Source organism: Bombina bombina, chromosome 3 (assembly GCF_027579735.1).
Source record: "Bombina bombina isolate aBomBom1 chromosome 3, aBomBom1.pri, whole genome shotgun sequence".
Lineage (NCBI taxonomy): Eukaryota > Metazoa > Chordata > Amphibia > Anura > Bombinatoridae > Bombina > Bombina bombina.
In genome coordinates this window covers 736693087-736714766 of record NC_069501.1, presented here as the reverse complement: position 1 = coordinate 736714766, position 21680 = coordinate 736693087, and the positions used below count along the sequence as shown (strand labels likewise).

At 42.4% G+C, this 21680-nt stretch overlaps 1 protein-coding gene across 1 annotated transcript in view; it reads right to left on the bottom strand.

Annotated features, from left to right (window-relative positions):
* SENP7 (SUMO specific peptidase 7) overlaps positions 1 to 21680 on the bottom strand; it is a 625329-nt gene that overhangs the window by 499835 nt on the left and 103814 nt on the right. The window contains exon 5 of the mRNA XM_053707566.1: positions 19750 to 19835. Within this exon, the coding sequence (XP_053563541.1) occupies positions 19750 to 19835 (86 nt within the window). The remainder of the gene's footprint in view (positions 1 to 19749; positions 19836 to 21680) is intronic.

Sequence of the window (21680 nt, the reverse complement as noted above, 5' to 3'; positions counted from 1 at the left end):
GATCCGCATACCAAGTTCTGCGTGGCCACGCAGGCGCGATCAGGATTACCGAAGCTCTCTCCTGTTTGATCCGAGCAATCACGCGTGGAAGGAGAGGAAACGGTGGAAACACATAAGCTAGGCTGAACAGCCAAGGCACTGCCAAGGCATCTATCAGTTCGGCCTGAGGATCCCTCGACCTGGATCCGTAACGTGGAAGCTTGGCATTCTGTCGAGATGCCATCAGATCCAAATCCGGTCTGCCCCATTGGAGAATCAATGAGGCAAACACCTCCGGATGGAGTTCCCACTCCCCCGGATGAAAAGTCTAACGATTTAGAAAATCCGCTTCCCAGTTCTCTACTCCTGGGATGTAGATTGCCGACAGATAACAAGAGTGGGCCTCCGCTCATCAGATTATCTTGGATACTTCTATCATCGCTAAGGAACTCCTTGTTCCCCCCTGATGATTGATATTAGCCACAGTCGTGATATTGTCCGACTGGAATCTGATGAATTTGATCAAAGCCAACAGAGGCCACGCCTGAAGCGCATTGAATATTGCTCTCAGTTCCAGAATATTGATTGGAAGTAGAGACTCCACCCAGAGAGTCCAAACACCATGATCCTTCAGGGAATTCCAGACTGCACCCCAGCCCAGAAGACTGGCGTCCGTTGTCACTATCACCCACGAGGGTCTGCGGAAACACGTCCCCTGGGACAGATGATCTGGCGACAACCACCAAAGAAGAGAGTCTCTGGTCTCTTGATCCAGATTTATCTGAGGAGATAAATTTGCTTAGTCCCCATTCCACTGTCCGAGCATGCACAGCTGCAGTGGTCTGAGATGAAAGCAAGCAAACGGAATGATGTCCAATGCCGCTACCATTAATCCAATTACATCCATACACTGAGCCACTGATGGCCGAGGAATGGACTGAAGTGCTCGGCAAGTATTTAGAATCTTTGATTTTCTGACCTCCGTCAGAAATATTTTCATGTCTACCGAGACTATCAGAGTTCCCAAGAAGGAAACCCTTGTCCTTGGAACTAGGTTCACCTTCCAACCGTGAGTTCTCAGAAAGGACAACACTGTGTCTGTATGAGATTTCGTCAGATGATAAGTTGATGCCTGAATCAAAATATCGTCCAGATAAGGCGCCACTGCTATGCCCCGCGGTCTGAGAACCACCAGAAGGGACCCTAGAACCTTTGTGAAGATCCTGTGTGCTGTGGCCAACCCGAAGGGAAGAGCCACGAACTGAAAATGTTTGTCTAGGAAGGCAAACCGTAGGAACTGATGATGATCCTTGTGAATAGGGATATGAAGGTATGCATCCTTCAAGTCCACGGTAGTCATATATTGACCCTCCTGGATCATTGGTAAGATTGTTCGTATAGTCTCCATCTTGAATGATTGAACTCTGAAAGTTCCCTTTTTGGGAACCACGAAAAGATTTGAGTAAAACCCCCTGTCCCTGTTCCAGTTTTGGAACAGGAAAAATTACTCCCATGGTAGAGAGTTCTTTTACACAGCATAAGAACGCCTCTCTTTTTATCTGGTCTACAGACAATCGTGAAAGATGAAATCTCCCTCTTGGGAGAAAATCCTTGAATTCCAGTTGATACCCGTGGGTCACGATTTCCAATGCCCAGGGGTCCTGAACATCTCTTGCCCAAGCCTGGGCAAAGAAAGAAAGTCTGCCCCCTACTAGATCCGGTCCCGGACCAGGGGCCACCCCTTCATGCTGTCTTTGTAGCAACAGTGGGCTTCTTGGGTTGTTTACCTTTGTTCCAAGCCTGGTTGGGTCTCCAGACGGATTTGGATTGATCAAAATTCCCTTCCTGCTTTGTGGAGGAAGAGGAAGCAGAAGATACTCCTTTAAAATAGGAGTAAATTAGAAAGTTGCTTAAAATTTCATGCTCTATCTGAATCACAAAAGAAAAAATATGGGTTCAGTGTCCCTTTAATTCTATCCAAAATGTCCTCTAAAGGGGTCTCAACCTGCAGAGACTCTTCTAGAGCATCAAATCAAAAAGCTGCTGCAGTAGTCACTGGAACAATGCAGGCTGTAGGTTGTAAAAGAAAACCTTGATGAATAAATAATTTCTTTAGAAGATCCTCTAACTTCTTATCCATGGGGTCTTTGAAAGCACAACTGTCCTCAATAGGTATAGTTGTACGCTTTGCCAGGGTAGATATAGCTCCCTCCACCTTAGGGACCGACTGCCAAGAGTCCCGAATGGTGTCTGATATGGGAAACATTTTCTTGAAAGTAGGAGGAGGAGAAAACGGTATACCCTGTCCCATTCCTTTTTAATAATTTCCGAAATTCTTTTAGGAACCGGAAAAACATCAGTGTAAGTAGGCACCTCTAGATATTTGTCCATTTTACACAATGTCTCTGGTGGTATCACAATAGAGTCACAATCATCCAGAATCGCTAAAACCTCCCGAAGTAACAGGCGGAGGTGTTCAAGCTTAAATTTAAAGAACATGATGTCCAAATCTGTCTGGGGTAACATATTTCCTGAGTCTGAAAGTTCTCCCTCTGACAGCTATTCCCTGACCCCCAACTCAGAGCCCTGTGAGGGTACATCGGAAATAGCCAATAAGGCATCAGAGAAGTCAGTATTCACATTAATACCTGACCTACTGCGTTTACCCTGTAACACTGGTAATTTAGATAATACCTCTGTAAGGGTAGTTGACATAACTGCAGCCATATCCTGCAGAGTAAAAGAATTAGACTCACTTGAGGTACTTGGCGTCGCTTGTGTGGGCGTTAAAGGTTGTGACACTTGGGGAGAATTGGATGGCACATCCTGATTCTCTTCAGACTGGCACACTTTCTTTACCTAAAATATGTTTTTTACATTGTAAGGCCTTTTCAGTACAAGAGAGACACAAAGTAAGAGGGGGTTCCACAATGGCTTCTAAATACATAGAGCAATTAGTTTCCGCAATGTCAGACATGTTGAACAGACTAGCATAAATAACAATAGTCGTTAAACACTGTAATTATTGATTTGAACAATTTTTCAAAAAATGTGTACTGCGCCTTTAAAAAATAAAAAGCACACAAATTTTCCTAAACTGCCTAAACGTTAAAATAACGCTATGCAATTAAATATACCTATTCAATTGGGCCAAAAATTATTGCACCCTAAGAGCAAAGGGTGATTTAATCTCTAAAAGTCATTTTATAGCACAAAATATATTTTATTGAAAAAAATGACCCCTGCACCTCGCCACAGCTCTGCTGTGGCGCATACCTGCCCCCAGGGTACTGCAAAATGACTCGACAATGATCCGGTGCACAGAACACAAGTGTAGGCCCCACCGGAGCTAATGCCTGCTGCCTGCTCAGTCAGAGTACACTGCGCGTCTGAGCGTGAAAATAGGCCCCAGCCATCATGGACGTCGATCATATCAGTCTGTGTAACCGCATGGGAAGCGGTTTGCAAAGTAAGCCATGTGGTCCCCTAAAAACCTTACTGTAACACTGCAGCCATACTGATTATTTGTTATGTGATCAAATAAAAAACGTCAAGCTGCTTCTCCCAGTGTCCTTTTGATTATTATTTCCAGCCCAGTACTATGTCAAATACAAATATAAACACAGAATTTTCAGTAACACCCTTTATGTACAGGTCTACTGCTTACCCCTTCCCTTGCAGGGAAAAAACAGAATTTATGTTTACCTGATAAATTTCTTTCTCCAACGGTGTGTCCGGTCCACGGCGTCATCCTTACTTGTGGGATATTCTCTTCCCCAACAGGAAATGGCAAAGAGCCCAGCAAAGCTGGTCACATGATCCCTCCTAGGCTCCGCCTACCCCAGTCATTCGACCGACGTTAAGGAGGAATAATAGCATAGGAGAAACCATATGGTACCGTGGTGACTGTAGTTAAAGAAAATAAATTATCAGACCTGATTAAAAAACCAGGGCGGGCCGTGGACCGGACACACCGTTGTAGAAATAAATTTATCAGGTAAACATAAATTCTGTTTTCTCCAACATAGGTGTGTCCGGTCCACGGCGTCATCCTTACTTGTGGGAACCAATACCAAAGCTTTAGGACACGGATGAAGGGAGGGAGCAAATCAGGTCACCTAAATGGAAGGCACCACGGCTTGCAAAACCTTTCTCCCAAAAATAGCCTCAGAAGAAGCAAAAGTATCAAACTTGTAAAATTTGGTAAAAGTGTGCAGTGAAGACCAAGTCGCTGCCCTACATATCTGATCAACAGAAGCCTCGTTCTTGAAGGCCCATGTGGAAGCCACAGCCCTAGTGGAATGAGCCGTGATTCTTTCGGGAGGCTGCCGTCCGGCAGTCTCGTAAGCCAATCTGATGATGCTTTTAATCCAAAAAGAGAGAGAGGTAGAAGTTGCTTTTTGACCTCTCCTTTTACCTGAATAAACAACAAACAGGGAAGATGTTTGTCTAAAATCCTTTGTAGCATCTAAATAGAATTTTAGAGCGCGAACAACATCCAAATTGTGCAACAAGCGTTCCTTCTTTGAAACTGGTTTCGGACACAGAGAAGGTACGATAATCTCCTGGTTAATGTTTTTGTTAGAAACAACTTTTGGAAGAAAACCAGGTTTAGTACGTAAAACCACCTTATCTGCATGGAACACCAGATAAGGAGGAGAACACTGCAGAGCAGATAATTCTGAAACTCTTCTAGCAGAAGAAATTGCAACTAAAAACAAAACTTTCCAAGATAATAACTTAATATCAACGGAATGTAAGGGTTCAAACGGAACCCCCTGAAGAACTGAAAGAACTAGATTGAGACTCCAAGGAGGAGTCAAAGGTTTGTAAACAGGCTTGATTCTAACCAGAGCCTGAACAAAGGCTTGAACATCTGGCACAGCTGCCAGTCTTTTGTGAAGTAACACCGACAAGGCAGAAATCTGTCCCTTCAGGGAACTTGCCGATAATCCTTTTTCCAATCCTTCTTGAAGGAAGGATAGAATCCTAGGAATCTTAACCTTGTCCCAAGGGAATCCTTTAGATTCACACCAACAGATATATTTTTTCCAAATTTTGTGGTAAATCTTTCTAGTTACAGGCTTTCTGGCCTGAACAAGAGTATCGATAACAGAATCTGAGAAACCTCGCTTCGATAAAATCAAGCGTTCAATCTCCAAGCAGTCAGCTGGAGTGAAACCAGATTCGGATGTTCGAACGGACCCTGAACAAGAAGGTCTCGTCTCAAAGGTAGCTTCCAAGGTGGAGCCGATGACATATTCACCAGATCTGCATACCAAGTCCTGCGTGGCCACGCTGGAGCTATCAAGATCACCGACGCCCTCTCCTGATTGATCCTGGCTACCAGCCTGGGGATGAGAGGAAACGGCGGGAACACATAAGCTAGTTTGAAGGTCCAAGGTGCTACTAGTGCATCCACTAGAGCCGCCTTGGGATCCCTGGATCTGGACCCGTAGCAAGGAACTTTGAAGTTCTGACGAGAGGCCATCAGATCCATGTCTGGAATGCCCCAAAGTTGAGTGACTTGGGCAAAGATTTCCGGATGGAGTTCCCACTCCCCCGGATGCAATGTCTGACGACTCAGAAAATCCGCTTCCCAATTTTCCACTCCCGGGATGTGGATAGCAGACAGGTGGCAGGAGTGAGACTCCGCCCATAGAATAATCTTGGTCACTTCTTCCATCGCTAGGGAACTCCTTGTTCCCCCCTGATGGTTGATGTACGCAACAGTCGTCATGTTGTCTGATTGAAACCGTATGAACTTGGTCCTCGCTAGCTGAGGCCAAGCCTTGAGAGCATTGAATATCGCTCTCAGTTCCAGAATATTTATCGGTAGAAGAGATTCTTCCCGAGACCAAAGACCCTGAGCTTTCAGGGATCCCCAGACCGCGCCCCAGCCCATCAGACTGGCGTCGGTCGTGACAATGACCCACTCTGGTCTGTGGAATGTCATCCCTCGTGACAGGTTGTCCAGGGACAGCCACCAACGGAGTGAGTCTCTGGTCCTCTGATTTACTTGTATCTTTGGAGACAAGTCTGTATAGTCCCCATTCCACTGACTGAGCATGCACAGTTGTAATGGTCTTAGATGAATGCGCGCAAAAGGAACTATGTCCATTGTCGCTACCATCAACCCGATCACTTCCATGCACTGAGCTACGGAAGGAAGAGGAACGGAATGAAGTATTCGACAAGAGTCCAGAAGCTTTGTCTTTCTGGCCTCTGTTAGAAAAATCCTCATTTCTGAGGAGTCTATAATTGTTCCCAAGAAGGGAACCCTTGTTGACGGGGATAGAGAACTCTTTTCCACGTTCACTTTCCAGCCGTGCGATCTGAGAAAGGCCAGGACGATGTCCGTGTGAGCCTTTGCTCGAGGGAGGGACGACGCTTGAATCAGAATGTCGTCCAGGTAAGGTACAACTGCAATGCCCCTTGGTCTTAGCACAGCTAGAAGGGACCCTAGTACCTTTGTGAAAATCCTTGGAGCAGTGGCTAATCCGAAAGGAAGCGCCACGAACTGGTAATGTTTGTCCAGGAATGCAAACCTTAGGAACCGATGATGTTCCTTGTGGATAGGAATATGTAGATACGCATCCTTTAAATCCACCGTGGTCATGAATTGACCTTCCTGGATGGAAGGAAGGATAGTTCGAATGGTTTCCATCTTGAAAGATGGGACCTTGAGAAATTTGTTTAAGATCTTGAGATCTAGGATTGGTCTGAACGTTCCCTCTTTTTTGGGAACTATGAACAGATTGGAGTAGAACCCCATCCCTTGTTCTCTCAATGGAACAGGATGAATCACTCCCATTTTTAACAGGTCTTCTACACAATGTAAGAACGCCTGTCTTTTTATGTGGTCTGAAGACAACTGAGACCTGTGGAACCTTCCCCTTGGGGGAAGTCCCTTGAATTCCAGAAGATAACCCTGGGAGACTATTTCTAGCGCCCAAGGATCCAGAACATCTCTTGCCCAAGCCTGAGCGAAGAGAGAGAGTCTGCCCCCCACCAGATCCGGTCCCGGATCGGGGGCCGATATTTCATGCTGTCTTGGTAGCAGTGGCAGGTTTCTTTGCCTGCTTTCCCTTGTTCCAGCCTTGCATTGGTCTCCAAGCTGGCTTGGCCTGAGAAGTATTACCCTCTTGCTTAGAGGACGTAGCACCTTGGGCTGGTCCGTTTTTACGAAAGGGACGAAAATTAGGTCTATTTTTTGCCTTGAAAGGCCGATCCTGAGGAAGGGCATGGCCCTTACCCCCAGTGATATCAGAGATAATCTCTTTCAAGTCAGGACCAAACAGCGTTTTCCCCTTGAAAGGAATGTTTAGTAGCTTGTTCTTGGAAGACGCATCAGCCGACCAAGATTTCAACCAAAGCGCTCTGCGCGCCACAATAGCAAACCCAGAATTCTTAGCCGCTAACTTAGCCAATTGCAAAGAGGCGTCTAGAGTGAAAGAATTAGCCAATTTGAGAGCATTGACTCTGTCCATAATCTCCTCATAAGGAGGAGAGTCACTATCGAGCACCTTAATCAGTTCATCAAACCAGAAATATGCGGCTGTAGTGACAGGGACAATGCATGAAATGGGTTGTAGAAGGTAACCCTGCTGAACAAACATCTTTTTAAGCAAACCTTCTAATTTTTTATCCATAGGATCTTTGAAAGCACAACTATCCTCTATGGGAATAGTGGTGCGTTTGTTTAAAGTAGAAACCGCTCCCTCGACCTTGGGGACTGACTGCCATAAGTCCTTTCTGGGGTCGACCATAGGAAACAATTTTTTAAATATGGGGGGAGGGACGAAAGGAATACCGGGCCTTTCCCATTCTTTATTAACAATGTCCGCCACCCGCTTGGGTATAGGAAAAGCTTCTGGGAGCCCCGGCACCTCTAGGAACTTGTCCATTTTACATAGTTTCTCTGGGATGACCAAATTTTCACAATCATCCAGAGTGGATAATACCTCCTTAAGCAAAATGCGGAGATGTTCCAATTTAAATTTAAAAGTAATCACATCAGATTCAGCCTGCTGAGAAATGTTCCCTAAATCAGTAATTTCTCCCTCAGACAAAACCTCCCTGGCTCCCTCAGATTGGGTTAGGGGCCCTTCAGAGATATTAATATCAGCGTCGTCATGCTCTTCAGTAACTAAAACAGAGCATCCACGCTTACGCTGACAAGGGTTCATTTTGGCTAAAATGTTTTTGACAGAATTATCCATTACAGCCGTTAATTGTTGCATAGTAAGGAGTATTGGCGCGCTAGATGTACTAGGGGCCTCCTGAGTGGGCAAGACTCGTGTAGACGAAGGAGGGAATGATGCAGTACCATGCTTACTCCCCTCACTTGAGGAATCATCTTGGGCATCATTGTCATTATCACATAAATCACATTTATTTAAATGAATAGGAATTCTGGCTTCCCCACATTCAGAACACAGTCTATCTGGTAGTTCAGACATGTTAAACAGGCATAAACTTGATAAGAAAGTACAAAAAACGTTTTGAAATAAAACCGTTACTGTCACTTTAAATTTTAAACTGAACACACTTTATTACTGCAATTGCGAAAAAACATGAAGGAATTGTTCAAAATTCACCAAACTTTCACCACAGTGTCTTAAAGCCTTGAAAATATTGCACACCAATTTTGGAAGCTTTAACCCTTAAAATAACGGAACCGGAGCCGTTTTAAGCTTTAACCCCTTTACAGTCCCTGGTATCTGCTTTGCTGAGACCCAACCAAACCCAAGGGGAATACGATACCAAATGATGCCTTCAGAAGTCTTTTATCAGTATCAGAGCTCCTCTCACATGCGACTGCATGCCATGCCTCTCAAAAACAAGTGCGCAACACCGGCGCGAAAATGAGACTCTGCCTATGCTTTGGGAAAGCCCCTAAAGAATAAGGTGTCTAAAACAGTGCCTGCCGATATAATTATATCAAAATACCCAGAATAAATGATTCCTCAAGGCTAAATAAGTGTTAATATCAATCGATTTAGCCCAAAAAATGTCTACAGTCTAAATAAGCCCTTGTGAAGCCCTTATTTACAATCGTAATAAACATGGCTTACCGGATCCCATAGGGAAAATGACAGCTTCCAGCATTACATCGTCTTGTTAGAATGTGTCATACCTCAAGCAGCAAAGGACTGCAAACTGTTCCCCCAACTGAAGTTAATGCTCTCAACAGTCCTGTGTGGAACAGCCATGGATTTTAGTTACGGTTGCTAAAATCATTTTCCTCATACAAACAGAATTCTTCATCTCTTTTCTGTTTCTGAGTAAATAGTACGTACCAGCACTATTTGAAAATAACAAACTCTTGATTGAATAATGAAAAACTACAGTTAAACACTAAAAAACTCTAAGCCATCTCCGTGGAGATGTTGCCTGTACAACGGCAAAGAGAATGACTGGGGTAGGCGGAGCCTAGGAGGGATCATGTGACCAGCTTTGCTGGGCTCTTTGCCATTTCCTGTTGGGGAAGAGAATATCCCACAAGTAAGGATGACGCCGTGGACCGGACACACCTATGTTGGAGAAATGTCAGTCAATTCTGATATACCAAGTTTCCTCAGAAGTAAAAGACTGAACATACCTCAATGCTGCTTGTAGCATAAAACCGTTCTCCACACTGAAGATTTCTCTTGCACTACCTTCAGAACTCTGTGGGAACCAATGTGGATCTTAGTTACATCTGCTAAGATCATCAACCTCAGGGCAGAAATCTTCATCTCCAAATCTCCCTGAGAAAAATAGTACTCACCGGTACCATTTAAAATAAAAAACTTCTTGATTGAAGAATCTAAAACTAACACCTCACTTTACCTCTTCCTATTACTAACACAGGCAAAGAGAATGACTGGGGGTGGAGGGAAGGGAGGAGCTATATATACAGCTCTGCTGTGGTGCTCTTTGCCACTTCCTGTTAGCAGGAGGTTAATATCCCACAAGTAAGGATGAAATCTGTGGACTCGTCGTATCTTGTAGAAGAAATAGCAATTGTGCTCAAGAGATTAAGTTTACTTTCAACTTGTAATACAAGCGATAAGCCTGTTGATTGCAAACACTTGAGATAAACTCCTTATCGCTTGCATGCAAGCGTTTGCGATCCACTCATCTGGCCCTCAAAATTTCAGCTCTGCACATGCCTAACAGGGCAACAGCTCCCATAAACAGCCCAGAGTCTGAGGGAAATGAGCCAAGTTCCCTCACGCAGGTATGGAAGGCTCTCAGCCCCTATCCATCACTGAGATAGACAGAACTGAAAGTAAAAAGGATGATAGGTATGGGGGTTATACTTATATAATTACATACTTCTATCATTACATACATAGTGGTCTGTTCTGTCCCTTTCGCTATGAGGAGGGGTCTCACTGGTGAGCCAGAAAATTGTTCTTCAAATTTCATTTAACTACACAAAAAGTTACAAAATAATAACAATACAATGTACACTCAGAAGACTTTGCAAGATAAAAACATTTTGTTTTTAATGAATGCAGAATTCAGTTTAGCTTATAAAGGGCCAGATTACGAGTGACACACTAACAGTTAAGCGAGAGTGAAAAGGGGTTTATTGTGGGCGTTTGCTGTCATCGGGTGTAGCGCTCGTATTACAAGTTGAAAGTAAACGCGAACACGTGAGTGCAATCGTGATTTGCGCTAGAATGATTACCACATTCTCAGAGGTCTGGTTAACTGTTTCGCAAAACAAAAAAGTGTCACAAAACTTAAAGTACAGTTAAACTCATAATAACTCTAACTAATAAAAATTATTAAAACAAATTACACACAAAAAAGTTATAAGGGCTCAAGGATATGAGGTCTCAAAAAAAAGGGGCAAAGGGCTTAGAGATACATACATGTTTAAATATGTATGTGTATATAGAGTATATATATATATATATATATATATATATATATATATATATATACACATACACATACACATATACACACACACACATATATATATATATATATATACATATATGTTTATATGTGTGTGATTGTGTGTTAATGTATTTATTTATGTGTGTATGTATGTATTTACAGACATATATACACAAATTAACAAATAAATACATACGTATACATATAAAGCTTTTTTTAACGAGACCTAAATTACACAAATTACAAAATTCCCATCTACGCATCAAAACAAAATCCAATTGCACGCTGACCACAGTCCACTCTTTCAAATACTTGAGTATGTTGTTAGACCCTAATCTATCTTTTGGCCTCCACACACTTGCATCTAAACTTTATCCAAAACTAGGTGCCCTGTACAGAAACAAATCTTGCCTCAGCCCTACAGTAAAATAAAAGATTGTACAGCAAATGCTGATGCCTATCATGGATTATGGGGACGTAGTATACACACCTGCACCGCAAACTCACCTTAATAAACTTAATACATTGTATAACTCGTTCTGCCGCTTTGTGCTATAATGTAACTACAGGACCCACCATTGTGACATGCTAAAAGAACTAAACTGGCTTTCGCTGGAATCCAGACGCACCCTCCATCTTTCCTGCCTTGTGTTTAAGAGCCTTTCTGGGAAGATCCCACCCTACCTGAGCAAAATGCTCTCCCCAGCTATTCCCACCTCCTATAACCTCTGATCCAGTACCAGCACATTATTTAGTTTGCCTCAATACAAAAAGAAAGCAGCTTGATCCTCCTTTCCCTACAGAGCGCCACAGTTATGGAATGACCTCCCGCACACTTTCAAACCTTCCCCAAGCCTAATATCCTTTAAGAGATCCCTGTCTGCATATCTCAAAACAGAATGTGCCTGTCATGGTTGATTATATATTTCCTACCTGTTCTATGTTAAATGTTTGCATATATTGTGTATTATTATTGTTTTTGTATTTTATTGTACCCTATTGTATCAATGCAATGTTTTGTGGTCCCAGGACATACTTAAAAACGAGAGAAATCTCAATGTATCCTTCCTGGTAAAATATTTTATAAATAAATAAAATAAATAAATTTAAGATACATTATAATCCAAAAGTTATTCATCCTGAAATAAGGATTAGTTTTTAATTATGAGGCTGTATATTCATGGCTGTAATGTTTAATTTATTTGGTAAATTAATTATATTTATCCATACAAAATGTCATGCTGTCACAGAGGTTTCTGTAAGATTATTTGGGGCTTTTTTATCTAGAAGATATAATTACATAGTCTTGATTTTGTCGTTTTCAAAACTGAATTTGTGTCTGCAGAAATAACATGCCTCTTCTTCATAGCAAAAATATTATAAAATAAAGACACAAGAGAAATAGACCTTAAAGAGACATAAATCCAAAACATTTCTTTTATGATTAAGATAGCGCATACAACTTTAAACAACTTTCAGATTAACTTCTATTATAAAATTTGCTTCATTCTCTTGGTATACTTTGCTGAAGGAGCAGAAAGTTTATTTATTTTTTTACAATACTGTCCCATTATTCCCCTGCAGTACTATGCACATAGAATCAACTCCTTCCGAACTTTAAAAAGTTCAAAAAATAGAAGATTGTTTGGAAAGGAATAGATCTGCACAAGGATCTAAGTGTGAGGAGTTAGGGGCAAGCAGAAAAAAATAAAGTGAAACATATAATTGTTTATTGTTTTAGTTAATGATTATTTTTCTCATTCCAATAAAGTACAGCTGAAAAGTTGATCAAATATGAAAGATTAACCTATTAATCTGGAGATAGTTCACCTCCCTTTAACTTCATAATTATATTTGCATTTCTAATGGTAAATAACTAAATCAGAAACTTTCTGATATAACTGGAAAATCATCTGAAAAGTTATTCTAAAAATGAAAACGTTATGTAGAAAACCATGATTTAAAGGGACAGTCAACACAAAAAGTTATTGTTAAAGGGATAGTAAACACCAAAAATGTTATTGTTTAAAAAACAGAATTTATGTTTACCTGATAAATTACTTTCTCCAACGGTGTGTCCGGTCCACGGCGTCATCCTTACTTGTGGGATATTCTCTTCCCCAACAGGAAATGGCAAAGAGCCCAGCAAAGCTGGTCACATGATCCCTCCTAGGCTCCGCCTACCCCAGTCATTCGACCGACGTAAAGGAGGAATATTTGCATAGGAGAAACCATATGTTACCGTGGTGACTGTAGTTAAAGAAAATAAATTATCAGACCTGATTAAAAAAACCAGGGCGGGCCGTGGACCGGACACACCGTTGGAGAAAGTAATTTATCAGGTAAACATAAATTCTGTTTTCTCCAACATAGGTGTGTCCGGTCCACGGCGTCATCCTTACTTGTGGGAACCAATACCAAAGCTTTAGGACACGGATGAAGGGAGGGAGCAAATCAGGTCACCTAAATGGAAGGCACCACGGCTTGCAAAACCTTTCTCCCAAAAATAGCCTCAGAAGAAGCAAAAGTATCAAATTTGTAAAATTTAGAAAAAGTGTGCAGTGAAGACCAAGTCGCTGCCTTACATATCTGATCAACAGAAGCCTCGTTCTTGAAGGCCCATGTGGAAGCCACAGCCCTAGTGGAGTGAGCTGTGATTCTTTCAGGAGGCTGCCGTCCGGCAGTCTCATAAGCCAATCGGATAATGCTTTTAATCCAGAAGGAGAGAGAGGTAGAAGTTGCTTTTTGACCTCTCCGTTTACCAGAATAAACAACAAACAAAGCCAAAGTTTGTCTGAAAACCTTAGTAGCTGCTAAGTAAAATTTGAGAGCACGAACTACATCCAAGTTGTGCAACAAACGTTCCTTCTTTGAAACTGGATTAGGACACAAAGAAGGCACAACTATCTCCTGGTTAATGTCTTTGTTAGAAACAACTTTTGGAAGAAAACCAGGTTTAGTACGCAAAACCACCTTATCTGCATGGAACACCAGATAAGGAGAAGAACACTGCAGAGCAGATAATTCTGAAACTCTTCTAGCAGAAGAAATTGCAACCAAAAACAAAACTTTCCAAGATAATAACTTAATATCAACGGAATGTAAGGGTTCAAACGGAACCCCCTGAAGAACTGAAAGAACTAGGTTGAGACTCCAAGGAGGAGTCAAAATTTTGTAAACAGGCTTGATTCTAACCAGAGCCTGAACAAAGGCTAGAACATCTGGCACAGCTGCCAGCTTTTTGTGAAGTAACACAGACAAGGCAGAAATCTGTCCCATCAAGGAACTTGCAGATAATCCTTTTTCCAATCCTTCTCGAAGGAAGGATAGACTCTTAGGAATCTTAACCTTGTCCCAAGGGAATCCTGCAGATTCACACCAACAGATATACCAAATTATGTGGTAATTTTCTGGTTACAGGCTTTCAGGCCTGAACAAGAGTATTAATAACAGAATCTGAGAACCCTCGCTTTGATAAGATCAAGCGTTCAATCTCCAAGCAGTCAGCTGGAGTGGGTCGAACGGACCTAGAACAAGAAGGTCTCGTCTCAAAGGTAGCTTCCATGGTGGAGCCGATGACATATTCACCAGATCTGTATACCAAGTCCTGCGTGGCCACGCAGGAGCTATCAAAATCACCGACGCCCTCTCCTGATTGATCCTGGCTACCAGCCTGGGGATGAGAGGAAACGGCGGGAACACATAAGCTAGTTTGAAGGTCCAAGGTGCTACTAGTGCATCCACTAGAGCCGCCTTGGGATCCCTGGATCTGTACCCGTAGTAAGGAACTCTGAAGTTCTGACGAGAGGCCATCAGATCCATGTCTGGAATGCCCCACGGTTGAGTGACTTGGGCAAAGATTTCCGGATGGAGTTCCCACTCCCCCGGATGCAATGTCTGACGACTCAGAAAATCCGCTTCCCAATTTTCCACTCCTGGGATGTGGATAGCAGACAGGTGGCAGGAGTGAGACTCCGCCCATAGAATGATTTTGGTCACTTCTTCCATCGCTAGGGAACTCCTTGTTCCCCCCTGATGGTTGATGTATGAACTTGGCCCTCGCTAGCTGAGGCCAAGCTTTGAGAGCATTAAATATCGCTCTCAGTTCCAGAATATTTATCGGTAGAAGAGATTCTACCCGAGACCAAAGACCCTGAGCTTTCAGGGATCCCCAGACCGCGCCCCAGCCCATCAGACTGGCGTCGGTCGTGACAATGACCCACTCTGGTCTGCGGAAGGTCATCCCTTGTGACAGGTTGTCCAGGGACAGCCACCAACGGAATGAGTCTCTGGTCCTCTGATTTACTTGTATCTTCGGAGACAAGTCTGAATAGTCCCCATTCCACTGACTGAGCAGGAACAGTTGTAATGGTCTTAGATGAATGCGCACAAAAGGAACTATGTCCATTGCCGCTACCATCAAACCTATCACTTCCATGCACTGCGCTATGGAAGGAAGAGGAACGGAATGAAGTATCCGACAAGAGTCTAGAAGTTTTGTTTTTCTGGCTTCTGTCAGAAAAATCCTCATTTCTAAGGAGTCTATTATAGTTCCCAAGAAGGGAACCCTCGTTGACGGAGATAGAGAACTCTTTTCCACGTTCACTTTCCATCCGTGAGATCTGAGAAAGGCCAGGACAATGTCCGTGTGAGCCTTTACTTGAGGAAGGGACGACGCTCGAATCAGAATGTCGTCCAAGTAAGGTACTACAGCAATGCCCCTTGGTCTTAGCACCGCCAGAAGGGACCCTAGTACCTATGAGAAAATCCTAGGAGCAGTGGCTAATCCGAAAGAAAACGCCACGAACTGGAAATGCTTGTCCAGGAATTCAAACCTTAGGAACCGATGATGTTCCTTGTGGATAGGAATATGTAGATACGCATCCTTGAAATCCACCTTGGTCATGAATTGACCTTCCTGGATGGAAGGAAGAAGTGTTCGAATGGTTTCCATCTTGAACGATGGAACCTTGAGAAACTTGTTCAAGATCTTGAGATCTAAGATTGGTCTGAACGTTCCCTCTTTTTTGGGAACTATGAACAGATTGGAGTAGAACCCCATCCCTTGTTCTCCTAATGGAACAGGATGAATCACTCCCATTTTTAGCAGGTCTTCTACCCAATGTAAGAATGCCTGTCTTCTTATGTGGTCTGAAGACAACTGAGACCTGTGGAACCTCCCCCTTGGAGGAAGCCCCTTGAACTCCAGAGAATAACCTTGGGAGACTATTTCTAGCGCCCAAGGGTCCAGAACATCTCTTGCCCCAGCCTGAGCGAAGAGAGAGAGTCTGCCCCCCACCAGATCCGGTCCCGGATCGGGGGCCCGCATTTCATGCTGTCTTGGTAGCAGTGGCAGGTTTCCTGGCCTGCTTTCCTTTGTTCCAGCCTTGCATAGGTCTCCAGGCTGGATTGGCTTGAGAAGTATTACCTTCCTGCTTAGAGGACGTAGCCCTTGGGGCTGATCCGTTTCTGCGAAAGGGACGAAACTTAGGTTTATTTTTGGTCTTGAAAAGACCTATCCTGAGGAAGGGCGTGGCCCTTGCCCCCAGTGATATCAGAGATAATCTCTTTCAAGTCAGGGCCAAAGAGTGTTTTCCCCTTGAAAGGAATGTCAAGCAATTTGTTCTTGGAAGACGCATCCGCTGCCCAAGATTTTAACCAAAGCGCTCTGCGCCACAATAGCAAACCCAGAATTTTTTCGCCGCTAACCTAGCCAATTGCAAGGTGGCGTCTAGGGTGAAAGAATTAGCCAATTTAAGAGCACGAATTCTGTCCATAATCTCCTCATAAGAAGAAGAATTACTAATAATCGCCTTTCCTAGCTCAAACTAGAAACACGCGGCTGCAGTGACAGGGACAATGCATGCAATTGGTTGTAGAAGGGAACCTTGCTGAACAAACATCTTTAGCAGACCTTCTAATTTTTTATCCATAGGATCTTGGAAAGCACAACTATCTTCTATGGGTATAGTGGCGCGCTTGTGTAGAGTAGAAACCGCCCCCTCAACCTTGGGGACTGTCTGCCATCAGTCCTTTCTGGTGTCGACTATAGGAAAACAATTTTATAAATATGGGGGGAGGTACTAAAGGTATACCGGGCCTGTCCCATTCTGTACTAACAATGTACGCCACCCGCTTGGATATAGGAAAAGCTTCGGGGGGCCCCGGGGCCTCTAAGAACTTTTCCATTTTACATAGTGGTTCTGGAATGACCAGATTCACAATCATCCAAATTGGATAACACCTCCTTAAGCAGAGCGCGGAGATGTTCCAACTTAAATTTAAAAGTAATCACATCAGGTTCAGCTTGTTGAGAAATGTTTCCTGAATCTGAAATTTCTCCCTCAGACAAAACCTCCCTGGCCCCCTCAGACTGGTGTAGGGGCCCTTCAGAAACCATATCATCAGCGTTCTCATGCTCTACAGAATTTTCTAAAACAGAGCAGTCGCGCTTTCACTGATAAGTGGGCATATTGGCTAAAATGTTTTTGATAGAATTATCCATTACAGCCGTTAAATGTTGCATAGTAAGGAGTATTGGCGCACTAGATGTACTAGGGGCCTCCTGTATGGGCAAGACTGGTGTAGACGAAGGAGGGGATGATGCAGTACCATGCTTACTCCCCTCACTTGAGGAATCATCTTGGGCATCATTTTTACTAAATTTTTTTATGACATAAAATACATATAGTTAAATGAGAAGGAACCTTGGTTTCCCCACAGTCAGAACACAATCTATCTGGTAGTTCAGACATGTTAAACAGGCATAAACTTGATAACAAAGCACAAAAAACGTTTTAAAATAAAACCGTTACTGTCACTTTAAATTTTAAACTAAACACACTTTATTACTGCAATTGCGAAAAAGTATGAAGGAATTGTTCAAAAATCACCAAAATTTCACCACAGTGTCTTAAAGCCTTAAAAGTATTGCACACCAAATTTGGAAGCTTTAACCCTTAAAATAACGGAACCGGAGCCGTTTTTATATTTAACCCCTTTACAGTCCCTGGAATCTGCTTTGCTGAGACCCAACCAAGCCCAAAGGGGAATACGATACCAAATGATGCCTTCAGAAAGACCTTTCTATGTATCAGAGCTCCACACACATGCAGCTGCATGCCATGCTGTCCTCAAAAACAAGTGCGCCATACCGGCGCGAAAATGAGACTCTGCCTATGCTTTGGGAAAGCCCCTAAAGAATAAGGTGTCTAAAACAGTGCCTGCCGATATTATTATATCAAAATACCCAGATAAAATGATTCCTCAAGGCTAAATATGTGTTAATAATCAATCGATTTAGCCCAGAAAAAGTCTACAGTTTAAATAAGCCCTTGTGAAGCCCTTATTTACAATCGTAATAAACATGGCTTACCGGATCCCATAGGGAAAATGACAGCTTCCAGCATTACATCGTCTTGTTAGAATGTGTCATACCTCAAGCAGCAAGGGACTGCAAACTGTTCCCCCAACTGAAGTTAATTGCTCTCAACAGTCCTGTGTGGAACAGCCATGGATTTTAGTTACGGTTGCTAAAATCATTTTCCTCATACAAACAGAATTCTTCATCTCTTTTCTGTTTCTGAGTAAATAGTACGTACCAGCACTATTTGAAAATAACAAACTCTTGATTGAATAATGAAAAACTACAGTTAAACACTAAAAAACTCTAAGCCATCTCCGTGGAGATGTTGCCTGTACAACGGCAAAGAGAATGACTGGGGTAGGCGGAGCCTAGGAGGGATCATGTGACCAGCTTTGCTGGGCTCTTTGCCATTTCCTGTTGGGGAAGAGAATATCCCACAAGTAAGGATGACGCCGTGGACCGGACACACCTATGTTGGAGAAAGATAGATAATCCCTTTATTTACCAGTACCCAGTTTTGCATAACCAATACTGTTATAATAATATACGTTTTACCTCTGTGATTACCTTGTATCTATGACTCTGCAAACTGCCCCCTTATTTCAGTTCTTTTGACAGACTTGCTATTTAAGTATCAGTGCTCACGCCTAGGAGCTTAATGTTATCTATATGAAACACATGAACTAACGCCCTCTAGTGGTAAAAAACTGTCAAAATGCTTTCAGATTAGAGGCCGCCTTCAAGGTCTAAGATATTACCATATGAACCTCCTAGGTTTAGCTTTCAACTAAAAATACCAAGAGAACAAAGCAAAATTGGTGATAAAAGTAAATTGGAAAGTTGTTTAAAATTGCATGCCCTATTTCAATCATGAATTTTTTTTTTTTTTACTTGGACTGTCCCTTTTAAAAAGATAGATAACGCTTTTACTACCCATTCCCCAGCTTTGCACAACCAACATTGTTATATTAATATACTTTATAACATTCAAACCTCTAACTTTCGGCTTGTTTCTAGGTCACTACAGACAGCCTCTTATCACATGCTTTTCACAACAGGAGACTGCTAGTTCATGTGGGCCATATAGATAACATTGTGCTAACGTCCGTGAAGTTACTTATGAGTAATTGGCTAAAGATAGATACAAGGTAATCACAGAGGTGCAAAACTGGGGAATGGGTAACAAAGAGATTATATATCTTTTTAAACAACAATAATTTTGGAGTAGTCTGTCCCTTTAAATTGAGTATTACTGACTAGTGATTTAAACCGATTTGATTTAAATCAAATCCACACTAATCAGAAAATAAGTTTGGTAGAGTATTGCTATCTAACATAAGTGCACAATGCAAAACGTCAAAAATGAGATTAAGATAAAACTGACCATGCAATGCAGCTTCCCCTCAAAAAGAAAATAAACATGAAAGCACTATACAAAATCAGGATGGATGATGGCCAACATTTTTTTACAATAAAAAGATTTGAGTATTTATTACCATACCAACCATTTTGTTCTGTTGCAATTTTTTTTGCTTCAGGTATAGAGGATCTCATTTCCTTTTCACAGAAACTACTTTTCTTTTGTTCAGACCTATAAAAATAAAAACAAACATTGATAATGGGCACGTTTAGGCACCTGGAAAATAAAAGTTTGAAAAGCCATCATTAGCCTATTCTCTCAAATAATCATAGCTCTGGAATGGAATTATACATTTGGTTGAAATTTGGTATTGGCAATAATAAAAAAAAAAATTACATTTTAAGTAAATTAGGTCAGAAGATTATGAAATATATTTCAGGAAAAAAATGTATACTTAAATGCTAAATTAATTTCTTTCATGAGGCTGAGAGTCCACAAGCGCAATGGACCTATATTCTATCATCTTCCATATTTGTTAGTACAAAGAACTGCCTTATCGGCATGAAAGATAAGATAAGGCGAATCACGCTGCAAAGCTGATAGTTCTGAGACTCTTTTAGCAGAAGAGATAGCAACAAGAAACAAAACCTTCCAAGATAACAACTTAATATCTATGGAATACATAGGCTCAAACGGAGCCTGCTGTAGAACTTTAAGAACAAGGTTAAGGCTCCAAGGAGGAGCAACAGACTTAAACACAGGCCGGATTCTAACCAGGGCCTAACAAAAAACTTGAACATCTGGCACGTCTGCCAAACGCTTATGCAACAAAATAGATAGTGAAGAAATCTGACCCTTCAGAGTACTGACAGACAAACCCTTCTCCAGACCTTCCTGGAGGAAAGCTCAAATTCTAGGAAGCCTGACCCTACTCCAAGAGAAGCCCTTGGATTCACACCATTAAGGTATTTACGCCATACCTTATGGTAAATCCTTCTAGTAACATGCTTATGAGCCTGAATCAAGGTCTCAATGACTGACTCAGAAAAACCACGCTTAGACAAGACTAAGCGTTCAATCTCCAAGCAGTCAGATTCAGAGAAACGCAATTTGGATGAAGGAATGGACCCCGAGTTAAAAGATCCTTCCTTAGTGGAAACCTCCAAGGTGGAAGAGACAACATCTCCACTAGGTCTGCAAACCATATCCTGTGAGGCCACGCGGGAGCCATAAGAATCACAGATGCTCTCTCCTGCTTGATACGAGCAATGACTTGTGGAAGGAGAGCAAACAGAGGAAACAGGTATGCAAGGTTGAAATCCCAAGGAACCGCCAGAGCATCTATCAGGGCGGCTGCGGATCCCTCGACCTCGAACTGTACCTTGGAGAATTGGCGTTCTGCCAAGATGCCATCAGATCCAATTCCGGTTTCCTTGATTGCTTCCCCTTGTTCCAAGACTGATTGGGTTTCCAATTACGAAAGGAACGAAAATTACACTGATGACCCTTAGGTCTATTCTTCTTGTCTTGTGGTAGAAAAGACCCTTTTCCATGCGTAATATCAGAAATAATTTCTGCCAGACCAGGACCAAACAAGGTCTTACCCTTGTAAGGAATCGCCAGAAGCTTGGACTTAGAAGAAACATCTGCTGACCAAGATTTCAGCCAGAACAGTGAAGCCAGATATCTTGACTCCCAGTCTAATAATCTGCATGGAAGCATCAGAAATAAAGGAATTGGCTAACTTCAGAGCCTTAATACTGTCTTGTACCTCCTCTCAAGGAGTCTCTACCTGAAGAGAGTCAGACAAGGCGTCGAACCAATAGGATGCCGCACTTGTCACAGTGGCAATACACACTGCAGGTTGCCATTGGAGACCTTGATGAACGTACCATCTTCTTCAAATAAGCTTCCAGCTTTTTGTCCATTGGATCCTTAAAAGAGCAGCTATCCTCAATAGGAGTAGTAGTTCTCTTAGCCAGAGTAGAAATAGCCCCTTCTACCTTAGGCACTAATTGCCATGACTCTTTAATGGAGTCAGCAACCGGAAACATTCTTTTAAAGAGAGGAGACAGG